At 45.8% G+C, this 13,381-nt stretch overlaps 1 protein-coding gene across 7 annotated transcripts in view; it reads right to left on the bottom strand.

The window, feature by feature from the left end:
- The window catches only part of nrxn2b (neurexin 2b), a 282,388-nt gene that overhangs the window by 183,898 nt on the left and 85,109 nt on the right, over positions 1-13,381 (bottom strand). For 6 of the 7 annotated variants that reach the window (XM_086105123.1, XM_086105122.1, XM_086105124.1 and 3 more), the window contains one exon: positions 6,839-6,856. The exons of the other annotated variant lie outside the window; for it this stretch is intronic. In XM_086105123.1, coding sequence (XP_085961249.1) covers positions 6,839-6,856 — 18 coding nt within the window. The remainder of the gene's footprint in view (positions 1-6,838; positions 6,857-13,381) is intronic. 7 annotated transcript variants of the gene reach the window in all.

Here is a 13,381-nt window from a genome sequence, read left to right as displayed (position 1 = left end):
AGCAAAAGGGGAGGAGGTCGAAATATTTTGGGGAATCGAGGCTAAGCTTTTCGATCTCCCCATTTCATGGAGACGTCTACTAAAGATGACGTCATGTCATTGCGGCGTATACAAATGAACCACCTTCATAGGTGAATTACGACTTTCACAACAAATGTCCACTTTATGCCTCATGTTTCAAGTGGGATCAAATTAAAGTCAGATATAAAGTCAACGCGGTTACCCAAAACACGACCATCGTCAAACTCCCTACCAAGCAACCCCCTAAGCCCCCACATGCTGAGCTCATATTGGTCTTTGGCATTTTGGTTGGATATATGCTATTTATTCATTTGGACTGCGGTCGCATTATTACAACAACAACAACAACAAAAAAATCCAATACGTACTTCATCTCGGACCACACATGAAAAAAAATTGAGCTGTTCAGCGAGGGCACTACAGGCAAAGTGATGTGTTTTAAATATTGTGTCATTCTGATCATTTTATGTTTAGTCTGACAGTAAACTTCAACCGTGGGTGGCATTAAACTGATTGAAGCCTGTAAATTGAGTAGTCAGTTCCAATCATTTTTTGGGGGGATGGGGGGGGGGGCTCAAAGCTCTGTTATTAGACACAAGGGACTTGAGATACACTTACGCAAGAAAAATAGACCATTCTTTAGTTTGAGTCCGCTTAGAAAATGAAATGGCTGACAAATGGCATTTCCAGGAAAGAACAACTGCGACGCCCACCCCCAATCCTCCCCTCCCACCAAACAAACACAGAGCAGCAGCTCACGTGCAGGATTGTTGACAACGTCACTTGTTATGACTAGAGTATCGCAAAGCAAATCAAGGCGCTATTGTTGACTGCACTGTCAGGGACCGTGTTGAGAATGGCGACAACAGTGAAAAGCCTTTTGGCTGAGCCACACTGTTGACAGAGTACAATACACTGTCTGGGAAACACTTTCTCGGGCGTTTCTCCAATCGTATCAGACAAATTGGGAGCAACCGAAAGACAAGTCGCGGCAGCGCACGCAAATGCCAAGTCGGATTCTTTTTTGAAATTTTTTTTGTGCCATCGTCATGATTGTAGCCTACACGTTGGATGTGAAGCCATCCATTTGGAGCCCAAAAACGCATCAAGGACAAATTCTTTAATGCAATGCAACAAATGTTGGCAGCCGTTTGCCACTTACTAAATGTTTTTTTTCTCGGTGGAATCAAACGTGGGGAAAAATGCTGCTGTGATTTTCGCTTCATTTGACGGTTTTTGTTATTATAGCAACTGGAACGGGAAGAAAGCATCAACCTGCATTGAGGAAATAAATATTTTTTTTTGATAAGATGAAGTATAACGTAGGACAGAACATTGGAGCACCGTGACTCACTCATCTGTGATATGCAAGGCTGCTCGTGTCTCTTAAGTCCGACAAATCTTACAACATCAACTCTGTATTGCGCCTCATTATAAGTGCTGGGCCCCGGCAATCATCGCGTTCTACACTAACCCCGCCGCCAAATCCACCTTAAATCGAGCTCCTGAGCGCGACGAGCTCAAGACGGCTGCAAACTAAAAGCGCAATAATCAACGCGCCGTTAAATTTGTGGCAAAAAGTGTGCCTTACAATCGGCTTCTGTTGCGGATCCGTGCAGACGTCCCTAATAATGTGGCCGCTGAATGTTTTTACAGTTTTAACTGTCAAGACTAATTTTACACTCCTTGGCAATACACACGCACACGCACACGCACACGCACACACACACACACACACACACACACACACACACACACACACACACACACACCGTGCATTCTGAGTCGCATGCAAATAAAGATAAGGATGCAATTGGAAAGTGGGGATGGGCGGAGGGAGGATGGGGGGGGACATGGATTATGTCTCAGGAGTAAATCTGCATCCTTCACACTGGAAAACGAGGCGACTTCCTGGTAGGAATTAAATATGGATTTAAACAATTTCCTGCCTGTGACATGATCACAAGCTATTTCTGGACAGACATTTTAATTACATTTTCTGATTTGTTTTGTAGGAAAAAAAAAAGACAAAAAAGGGAAGTGAATGCTTTCTTCATAATGAAAGCTTAATACCAACACAAGAACTGCAAACATTGGCTGTAAATCGCTCCAACCTCTGCTCAAATGTTTATTTTTGATGATGATAAAAAAAAAACAACACACCAAGATATCCATCCATCCATCCATCCATCCATTTTCTGATCCGCTTTATCCTCACTAGGGTTGCGGGGGTGCTGGAGCCTATCCCAGCTGTCTTCGGGCAGTAGGTGAGGGACACCCTGAACCGGTTGCCAGCCAATCGTAGGGTACACAGAGACAAACAATCATCAGTGCACACACTCACACCTAGGGACAATTTCGAGTGTTCATTCAGCCTGCCATGCATGTTTTTGGAATGCGGGAGAAAACCGGAGTACCCGAAGAAAAGCCACGCAGGCCCGGGGGAGAAAATGCAAAGCCCGCACAGGAAGGCTGGCGCTGGAATCGAACCCACGACCTCTGCACTGTGAGGTTGACGCGCTACACCAATATATATGATTTGAAACATTTTCCTCCATTTGGTTGGTAACCGGTTCAGGGTGTAACCCGCCTCCTGCCCGACAACAACTGAAGGTGGCAGTTAAAAGTGGAAAATCCTCCTACTAGAAACCTATTGGGAAGCCACAAGTGGCGGAATCACGCAATCTCCTCCTTCCGGCTCGACCGCCGCTGACACGACGCCGGCAAACGAGCACAATGAGAGACACAATGAGGCTGAGATGAAGTTGAGGGTGTTGCGCAACGATCGGCAGCTTCATTAAATAGTGACGTGGCTGAGCACTGACATGGAGGGGTGGAGACGCAAAAATAATATCATGAAATTTTGAACATGTTTTGCGTTCAAAGCATCAACCTGACATCGCGATGTCAGGTTGATGCTTGATGCATTTGTTTGGGGATTTATTTATTTATTTTTGGGGACAGTTTGCTTATTTCTTGGCACAAGATTGTTCATTTGATGCATGGGCATGAAGCGGGGCTGCACTTTTCCAGGACGCCGTCGTCGTCTGTCCCTTGGAAGACATTACTCTAATTGCCCCACGGGGATAAATAAAGTTTTCTGAATCTGAATTGCACTTAATTGGTTGATCATTTCTCAGACGCCCGCTTTTTTTTTTTTTAACAAGCACATTTGTCAAGCACTTTATCTCTGTGGGAGCAAACGCTGGGCGAAAAGTCACTCATCACCACAGCGGGGTGGAGTCAAGCTCACTGAGATAAAAGGTATGACTGTTGTCTAGAAAGGACAAGAGATTATCATACTTTTGTTCGCGTCACAAATCGACACTACTCATTGGGCTTGGACTAAAAATCATCATGCGAGTGGTCTTTTTTCGCCGTTTTCAACTCGGACGTAAAGGCACGAATCCTGATCTGATCGCGACTGACTCTGACCTTGCGTTCTGAATGTTTGCACCGATAACACTCAGGGTTCACATGAATCACCTTGCAAGTCAACCAGCTTGACATCCGCCACACAGCGAGAATGCGGGCGTGCCACAGACATTTTCTCCAATCCCACGTGGAATCGTCTTGCGGAATCTTTATACAACTGAAGCAACTGAGGCAGTATTTCGGTATATTGTTTTTAAAGGTATAAACAAGCTTGAAGATTTGTAACGGTTCATTTTCGACGACCGAGGTAGGTAGAATTTGAAATTTGTGGTAAATAAAACGAGCATATACCGTATGTGGCTAATCGAGCTTCTGAGTGTCGTCGCTTGGCGTCTTTCTCGAATTGCTTGTGGGATCTTCCTACACTGAAGCAGTGTCTCGGTTTATTGTTTGTAAAGCAATGAAGAGACTCGAGGATTCATAACAGTTCATTCTCAACGACTGGAGAAGGGAGAATTTGAATTTTGTGGTGAACAAGAGGCGCGTGTACCGTATGTGGCTAATGGAGCTTCTGGCTCCCGTCGGTCGGCCTGTGAAGCGGGGCCGCTCGCAACAGCCGACCGGTCGGAAGCATGCAGCGGTTGCCGCTGATCAATGCACCATGTCTGATTTTTATGCGAAGGACAAGAGGCAGAGTGTCAAACTCAATCACGCAGGGGGACAAAACTCAAAGCAGGCTTTTAGCTGTGGCCCGAAGAGATTACAACAGTTTTGAGCAGGCTAAAAATGAACAGTATATCGAAATAAAGTAATTTCTGGAGATATCGTATGTCTGAGAATGCTGAAATGCTGAATAAGCAATTATGGAAGCATGTGGAATGATGTGGTATGCAGTGGAAAACAAGTGAATGATATGGAATGATACTGAATTATCCATGTGGAGGGATATCGAATGACGTGGAATTATGGAGAATGATATCGATGAACGGCATGGAATGCTGTGGAATACTACATAACTATGTGGAATGATCCGGACAGTTTCAAGTGGTAAAAGTTTCAATCAGTTGTACGATCCAAAAAATAGAAATAGAGCTTTTTCTGAAAGCATGCATTTCAAGCACGTGAGGCACCACTGCCACCTACTGGTCGCTTTTTTTACATGATTTACAATGCAAAACGGCTTATTCTCATTCACAGATTGCAGCAGACCCTCCTCCTTTCTATGACGCAAAAAAAAAAAAAAGACTTTGACGTACAAGTACGTCCTTGGTAGGCGGGGCCTTATTTTAAAAAGACGTACAAGTATGTCTTGTGGAATGAAAGAGTTAAGCCTGGGTCATCGTGATTTTTGCTTTGGCGTGCCGACCCCTCGGTTCCCTTGGTGCGTCTCCGTCGTGTGTAAGAAAGCGGAGCAACACACGCCGTCAATAATGTCGGCTAAATGAGCAGCTCTTTAACGGCTTGTTCCCAGTCTGAGGGGTAGAGAGCTTCGGACTCCTCCGGCAGTAATTAGCTCGGGTAGTTCATTAGCACCCTCCGCTATGGAGATTTGACCGCACGCTCGGTTCTCGTTGTGGTGGTTGTTGTGGCCCTTTCAGTCCGGGCGGGTTATCAGCTGGCAGGGAAGATAAGCGCTTGCGTTTGCAGGGATAATGGAGCGTTTTTTTTGTTGTTGTTGTTGTTGTTTTTTTTTTTAATGAGTCTGACCAAAGTGTGCATCGCGATGATCAAGGTGATGACAGCCATTCATCGATGAAGAACGTTAGCATTCACGCAGGGATGTTCCTCGCTTCGCCGTGCCCCTGTTGGCTCCTGATAAGGACGTTTACAGGGCAGATGAACAAATTCCCCAACTGCGGATGAATGCGTGATACCAGATGTTGGGAGTTTTAAACAAACAGCTCCAAGCGCTGCCACTTTTGTTTTTTTTGGGGGGGGGGGGGGGGTGGGTGTTTTGTCTGACTGTTGCAGTTGTGTTGGGAGAGCGCAGAGGAAAACAATGTTCTGCTAAGTGCTGCCCTCCACCCAGCGCGGAGCTCGGTTCCCCCGCTTTATCTTCCAAAGTGTGGATCTGAGCGTTCTCCCGGGACGAGCGGGCCAATCCTATCGCGGCGCTCGCGTGGCATTCAACGAACAGAGAGGGGGCTGGGGGGAATAAAAGGCAAATGAGAGAGATGCTAATCGTCCACCGAATGGAGAACAGTGTTTTGGGACGCTGAGACAGGCAGATGCACAGAAAGATGTTTACATCTCTCTCATTGTCATTTGATAGAGTCTAAAAGGCATGCAGATGAAGATCTCTTTTTTTTTCCAGCCTGGCAGACGAACAACATTTAGCCCCATGAGCAAAAAAAAGCCTGATCAGGAGGACAACCACAAGCTGCAATTTTCACCACCCGCAACCAGGCCCAGTCTCCCTCTCGCTTCTCTTCCCGCGACCTTGTTTTGCACAAAACTTCCACAACAGTCACCAAAGTGGCAGTTTGCTCTGGAGAACTACTTTTTTTTTTTTTTTTAACTGAAATAAATCCAAGCAGATGCTAAAGATTTTCTTGCCGGCTCACGCAGCCCGCAGATTTGGCCTAATCCAACGTGACTTCCACATCCTCATCCGGCAAAGCTCCGATGTCTGAATTTGCAACTTGTTCGGAAACGCGACTTGAGGACAGCGTGGAATATATCGTACGTAATTGAACGCGGCCTAATATGTGCGGGAGGCGTATGACTGATAGGCTCATTACATACAGCGGACTGCATGAAGTCGTACTATTATGCATTCACGGGGGTGCGATGCGGAAGGAAGTACTTGACAATGGAAAAAAAAAAGACTGACATCAGCAAAAAACGGAATGGGTGCTGCGGGCAAGAGTTTTAAACTGAGCTCATCTTGTTTCCTCGCCAGTTTTGAGTGAGGCGCCGATACGTTCCATTAGTCCGTCCGTCCCATCGTCCCATCTCGGGCCTCTTCCTCGCCTGTGATTGCAGGAGCCACGCAACCCAAACGACGCGCTAATAGAAAGCTAGTCTGCTGTGACGTGTCAGCATATATCCCCGAACGGTCTCACGCGCGGTAAAATGCGGGACAGGCGTTTGGTCCCCTGCTTAGTAAAAAGGCACACAACGGCGCGGCCGCACAACGACCTTGTCAACAAAATGAATGGAACACATAATAGCGCCCATGCTCAGAAATTTACATTTACATTGGAAAGGCGGCGGGGTGGGGGGATTTTTGCATTGTCACAGGGCACAGAAAATTCTAAACATCCCAAGAGAATGTCGAAGAGGATAATGCATGTAACCAGATAAGGAGATCTCTCTCTTTTTTTTTTTGGGGGGGGTCTCAAAAAGTCCAACGGAAAGGGCCCGTCACCATTGACGAGGCGCAGCCACATTAAAACAACAAGCCGACGGTGGCGCCCGGAAAGGAAATGAAATGTCTTACCGCTTTGAGATGAGTCACCTGAAAGAGAAGAGAGAAAAGAAAGATGAGGATGTTGCCTCAACAAACAAACAAACAAACAAAGCAAAAACATCAGATGTACAGGCACAGGGTGGCGAAACCATTCCACAGAGGAAGCCTTTCGATGAGATCGCGTGAAAAGCGTTCATATTTTCTGTTCGCAATTACATAGGAGACAAAATAAACCAAAAAAAAAAAAACTTTGGTGAGATTCCCCACTTCCGCTCAACTATCTTGTTAGAACCACTAGATAAGGCAATTAAATTATTTTTCAGCCCAAGAGAGACAGAATTTAATGGCATGGATGATGGTTAAATTATGACAAGCCATAATTAGAAACTGCAAGTCGGAAAAGTAAATAAATCATCAGTGGTAATTGCTTTTGGCCACGCAATTTGTCCACATGCATTATTTCTTAGCAACTCGCAACTCATGAATAACTCTTTGAAATGGCGACTGTCAGTCAAGGAGCAAGAGACAATCCTCAAATCGGTACCCGTCAAAGGGAAATGAGCGTCGCCAGACCGTTCTAGCTGCAACCTTATCAACGGAAGCCAAGGGAATTCTAATCCCAAAAGTATTTCCAACATAAAATCTTCAAGACCTGGAGCGCCGGAATAATCCCAGTCAGAGACGCTGTGACAACTCGTCCGAGATTTGAGATGGACTTGGCTACGTCTCCGAGGCCTCGTGTTCTCACCGGCCTGGACTTTGAGAAGTAGCAAAGGTGACCAGGAAGTGCCTGGTCGTGTGGAGAAACGATACGGGCGAATGAAGGCACGCTCGCTATCCATCACGCTGGAGACTGCCATGTACAAACACAGCAGGATGCCCACTTTGCATGTATGAAAGAAACGCAACACTGGTTTGGTTGGGGCCAGGCGTCATTCAATTTCGCTTTGGCTTCCAGCGCCGGATAGAAATTTTGCATTCCACCACCTTAGAAAGACTTGCCTCTCAGGTATGATCCACAAAAAATAAAAAAATAAAATGATCTTTAAGATTGAGTCCTTCGCAACTTTGCATAACAAGGCTGTTTATTTTTTAGCATAATTGTCGATATATATATATATATATATATATATATATATATTTGTGTGTGTGTGTGTGTGGTTATTTATGACTTTGCTGCTGCAGTGAGAGGTGACTGGAGGAAGCGCCGTTGCCAGGTAACAGCAACAGAGACACAGCTGAGTGTCTGGCCTTGCTGGGTGGGGGATTGGGGGGGGGGGGGCGTCCGACCGAGCGCTGCTTCCCGACGAGCTTGAGTGGCTCTCAAGACGGAACGGGGACGCGCGATCAAAACAGCTCGCTTTTCACAAATGGGAGCGCAATCTGAGCGAGAAAGGCGGAACGGTGGCTAAAAGCCAGAAACCAGTCCAAGCGGTGCACGCCGCTAAACGCGAGCGCGCTTTGTTGATAGTACGCGACCTGCCCGTAGCTTTAAGCGCAAGCCGGTTGGTGGACTCAGAATGTCACACGAGCGCGGCGGTTCAGTCTGGGAACCGACGGAGGGCAAAGTTCACGGCTCCTGGGGCACTAATTTGGCCAATTTGGAATATGACAGTTGGGACTGGTTCTTGGAAAAGATGCAATATCTCATGGAGGGTACAGAGAGACCCCCCCGCCCCCCCACACGCTTATGCAGGCAGTCGGGTGACGTTTGGACACGGCTTGACTGGTGCTCCTCACCAACACTGATCCCGTTTCCAAGCCCCCCCCCCCCGTCTCTCCACTGGACGACGGTGCTCCCGCTAATCCCCTGGACTGGATGCTGAAGCTGCATCCCGTTAATTCGCCAAATCCCCTTTTGCTGCTCTTTGCTCATACTTCTCCTCTGATATCAAGTGGCTCTCAATAGGATAGTCGAGCTCTTGTGTCTACGTTGGAGACTGTCCGCGGAAGTAGGATCCAAGCAAAAAATAAAATAAATTATATATATATATACATACGTGTGTGTGTGTGTGTATATATATTTTTTTTGGCTTGAAAAAAAATCAGGAAATAAGCTTTCAAAATATATAATACATATACTGTATGTATGTATATATGTATATATATATATATATATATATATACTGTATATGAAAGCTTATTTCCTGTTTTTTTGTTGTTTTTTACTTCCACAACCCCTACCCGCCACCCCTTTTTTTCCCCGCAAAAGCGCTGTGCAATTTGCAGCCCGAGAGCCGATGTGTAATTTGAGCCTGCCAGCGTGACTGCCTGAGTGTGCCAGTCAAATGGAACAATACTAAACGCGGGATGTGACAACATGTTTTCTTGACAACAAAACGTGGAGATCGCGTGGATCCACACTCAAACGGTTGCGGAGCCGCGCCACTTCGACTTGGGTGTTAAACAGTCAACCCTGTCATGTTTGTATGTCTCTGTGAAGAACAGCATTGAGAAGATGACATCACATTTTCACACGATTTGGGTGAAACGCTTCACGTGGAAGCTTGTTTCAATAGACCAGATTGAACAAGTGCACTGTATTTTTTTTTCTTAAACTCAGTAATTCAGACTGATGGACGGTCAACAAATATGATTAGTGGCTAAGTTGAACACTTCCTGCACTTGGATTTGTTTCAAGCCGTCTGAGCATGTAAATGGAAATTGTCATTTCTGTCAGCGGCTCCATTGAAAGGTCCCACCAAATATGCAGAAGTCAATTTGTTAAATAAAAAGAAAAATCTCAATTTGAAACCATATTTTAACACTTTCAGGGACAGCGGTCACTGCAGTGGACAGCTAATCATGTGATCAGGTGACAGGGTGCATGAAAGGGTTAATTAGGAACAATTGAAATGATTGACAGTCAGTCCAACAAAGCAAGCAAGTTGTTTTCTCCAAAACAATTTGCTGGCTTGTTTCTCCACTTGCAACTTGAAATCGAGGGGACGGGTTTGGGTCCTTGAAAGTCTTAATTGGATTTTTTTTTTTTTTTTTTTTTTTTTTTTGTGAAAATGAAGAATCTGTTGAGGAGAAAGTCGAGAGAAAGTAGTAATGCACTGAAGAGACGCAGACGATCGAAAAAATAAAAAACTTTGACAAAAGGTTCTGCTGTGACCCGCTATCAAGGCTTCAACTCTTGGACTCACGTTGTCCTGCTCGAACCGGCTTAATGGCCTGTGGTTACAACTCCACTGCTTGATTAAATTGCTCATTTGAGCCTGGTATTAGCCGATTAATCTACCAATTAAGTGGCTGGGTCAAAAGGATTCAAAATGGATCTCTGAGTTACAGTTCCAGCATGTTTTCCTGTTTTTTCCCCCCCCCCGAAAAATTAAAGAACCTCAAAATTTGAGAAGAGCCATAATGCAGTTAATCATCAAGGATGGCCTACCCGCTCTGTGGACGGCAATTTCCGACAAGGGCCTCTAATGTTATTCCACTCGCCTCATTGCCTTTGCTCGCATGCTCGGGCGAGCGCATAACCACCCACACTTCCTGCAATGTGCGCTGCACAAAGAATTTGTGCCAGGTGAGCTGAGTCGACCGCGTCTTCACCTGAATCTCTCCTCTCATGGCGAGCAGTTTTGGATTTAAGATGCCATTTGGAATTGCTGGAGCCGACAACGCCGCTTTGGGCTGAGCGAGACATTTGCAAATGTGAAATGGAGACACAAACGTCGGACTGACATCCCGCCTCCCCCGAGGCGTCATCTTGAACTGCTTTATGAGTTTCCTCCTTCTCCGCATAGTGTATCTTAATATGCTCGCCCTTCTCGAAATCCCCTTTATTAAATTAGGGGAGTCTAATTTGTGTGTCAACATATTTCATTAGGCCTTTCTCCTCTCGCGCTGAAGGGATTAGCTTCTGCGGTCTTTTTATTTACCAAAAGCAAAAACATAACATTTCTGCAGGAGAGCTATTATTTTATACACACACACACACACATACATATATATATATATATACACACATATACATATATATCTCCGGCCTCCCTGTGTGGAGTTTGCATGTTCTCCCCATGCCTGCATGGGTTTTCTCCGGGTATTCCGGTTTCCTCCCACATTCCAAAAACATGCATGGTAGGCTGATTGAACACACACACATATAAATTATATGCATGCATATATATATATATATATATATATATATATATACACGACTAAGAGAGGAAAGGCAGTCCGCACTGAAGGGGTCTCACTCCCTGACGGAACAATAGCAGACATTGAGGACAGCTACAAGTACCTCGGTATACCACAAGCCAATGGCAACCTCGAACTGGCAACAAGGAAAGCGGCTACGGCCAAATACCTCCAGCGAGTGAGGCAAGTCCTAAGAAGCCAGCTCAATGGCAAGAACAAGACCTGGGCAATAAACAGCTATGCCCTGCCAGTGATCAGATACCCTGCAGGAATAATAAGGTGGCCAAAGGAAGAGATTCAGACCACGGGCGTTAAGACCCGAAAGCTCCTAACCATGCACGGAGGGTTCCATCCCAAATCCAGCACCCTGAGACTGTACGCAAGCCGAAAGGAAGGAGGCCGGGGACTAGTGAGTGTGAGAGCCACTGTCCAGGATGAAACATCCAAGCTCCATGAATACATCAAGGAGAAGGCTCCAAAGGATGTCGTACTCAGAGAATGCCTCAGACAATGGGGAACAGAAGATGAGGCGCTGGAAGAGGGACCATCATGGGAGGACAAGCCGTGCTACACGGGATGTACCACCGGACCATAACTGAAGTGGCCGATCTCAAGAAGTCCTATCAGTGGCTGGAGAGGGCTGGCCTGAAGGACAGCACAGAGGCACTCATCCTGGCTGCTCAGGAGCAGGCCCTGAGCACCAGAGCCATTGAGGCCCAGATATACCACACCAGACAAGACCCAAGGTGTAGGTTGTGCAAAGAGGCACCTGAGACGATCCAACACATAACTGCAGGGTGTAAGATGCTGGCAGGGAAAGCCTACATGGAACGCCATAACCAGGTGGCTGGCATAGTCTACCGAAACATCTGTGCGGAGTATGGACTGGAAACCCCAAGGTCAAAATGGGAAACACCTCCGAAGGTGGTGGAGAATGACAGAGCGAAGATCCTGTGGGACTTCCAGATCCAGACTGACAAGATGGTAATGGCGAACTAACCAGATATCGTGATCATAGATAAAGGGCAGAGGAAAGCCGTTGTAGTGGATGTAGCGGTCCCAAGTGATGGAAACATCAGAAAAAAGGAACACGAGAAACTCGAGAAATACCAAGGGCTCAGAGAGGAGCTGGAGAGAGCCTGGAAGGTAAAGGTGACAGTCGTGCCTGTGGTGGTCGGAGCACTCGGGGCAGTGACCCCCAAACTAGATGAGTGGTTGCAACAGATCCCGGGAACAACATCGGACATCTCAGTCCAGAAATGTGCAGTGCTGGGAACAGCAAGGATACTGCGCAGAACCCTCAAGCTTCCTGGCCTCTGGTAGAGGACCCGAGCTGAATGAGGGACAGACACCACCGGAGGGGGGGTGAGACGAGGATTTTTTTTTTTCAGTACATAAATATATGTATATATGTAAGTGTGTGTGTGTGTTTCTGAAGATTACAAAACAATAGGGGATGACATACGAGGCAAAGCCGCAACGTAATCAATCATACTTTCAATTTTTAAAAACCAATTCAGTTCCGTTGGTCGATGTCATGCATCTGGTTTATTTTCTCAAGAGCCAAAGCTCGCGTATTTCACTTCTACCGCTTCTCTGGTCACTACAAGATTATTCAGACTCGCATATTCAAGTTAAATCTATCTCTTCTTTTATTTATAATTTTATCTGTGGTTTAATTGTTTGCTCTTCGTTGTAAAGTCTCCTTGAGTGCTGTGAAAGGCGCTTACAAATAAAATGTATTATTATTATGATGATTAAGATGTATTGAATTTCTCTTGAATAATAACGAATGATTCTGGAATGTGGACACTGGCAAGGGACAACAGGGTGCCCTTGAAGGTTCGTTTGGGAAAAATCTTTCGGGAATGTTGCAATTTAATGAAGTGCTAAACCAAACGAGATAAGTGATGAGATCCCTCGCCAAATTATTTATTGAATTCTTGCAAAGCACACGCAGTTCTAGCTTTTTGTATTTATTTATTTTTGCGAGTCATTAGTCATCCAAACAGCTTTGCTCACCTCGCTGCCTTATCTGGCATATACCTCCATCTCCGACTGACTATATGTCACCCATCTCACGCTGCCCCCCCCATCCCTACTCCCCACCTCACCCCCTGGTGGCCTTAATTACAACTTGTAAAAATGCGACCTGGATCCAATTTCCACACTCCAATCGCACTGCCCCCAAGATGAATGCCCCACTGGCCAAATTTGATTAAGTTCTGTTGAAATTATGCGTGTCAATGTGTGTGTGTGTGTGTGTGTGTGTGTGTGTGTGTGTGTGTGTGTGTGTGTGTGTGTGTGCATGTGTGTGTCATTTTTAGCATTTGAGAAATGTTGACATTGTGGTACGATCGGGGGGAAAATAGCATAATAAAGATCAGTGGTGAAACTCAAATGCATGACCTAAATGCTCAAAGTCAG

The sequence above is a fragment of the Hippocampus guttulatus genome, chromosome 2, assembly GCF_054856545.1.
Source record: "Hippocampus guttulatus isolate MCC_2025c chromosome 2, RoL_Hgut_1.0, whole genome shotgun sequence".
Taxonomy (NCBI): domain Eukaryota; kingdom Metazoa; phylum Chordata; class Actinopteri; order Syngnathiformes; family Syngnathidae; genus Hippocampus; species Hippocampus guttulatus.
This window is presented reverse-complemented; position numbering and strand designations above follow the sequence as displayed.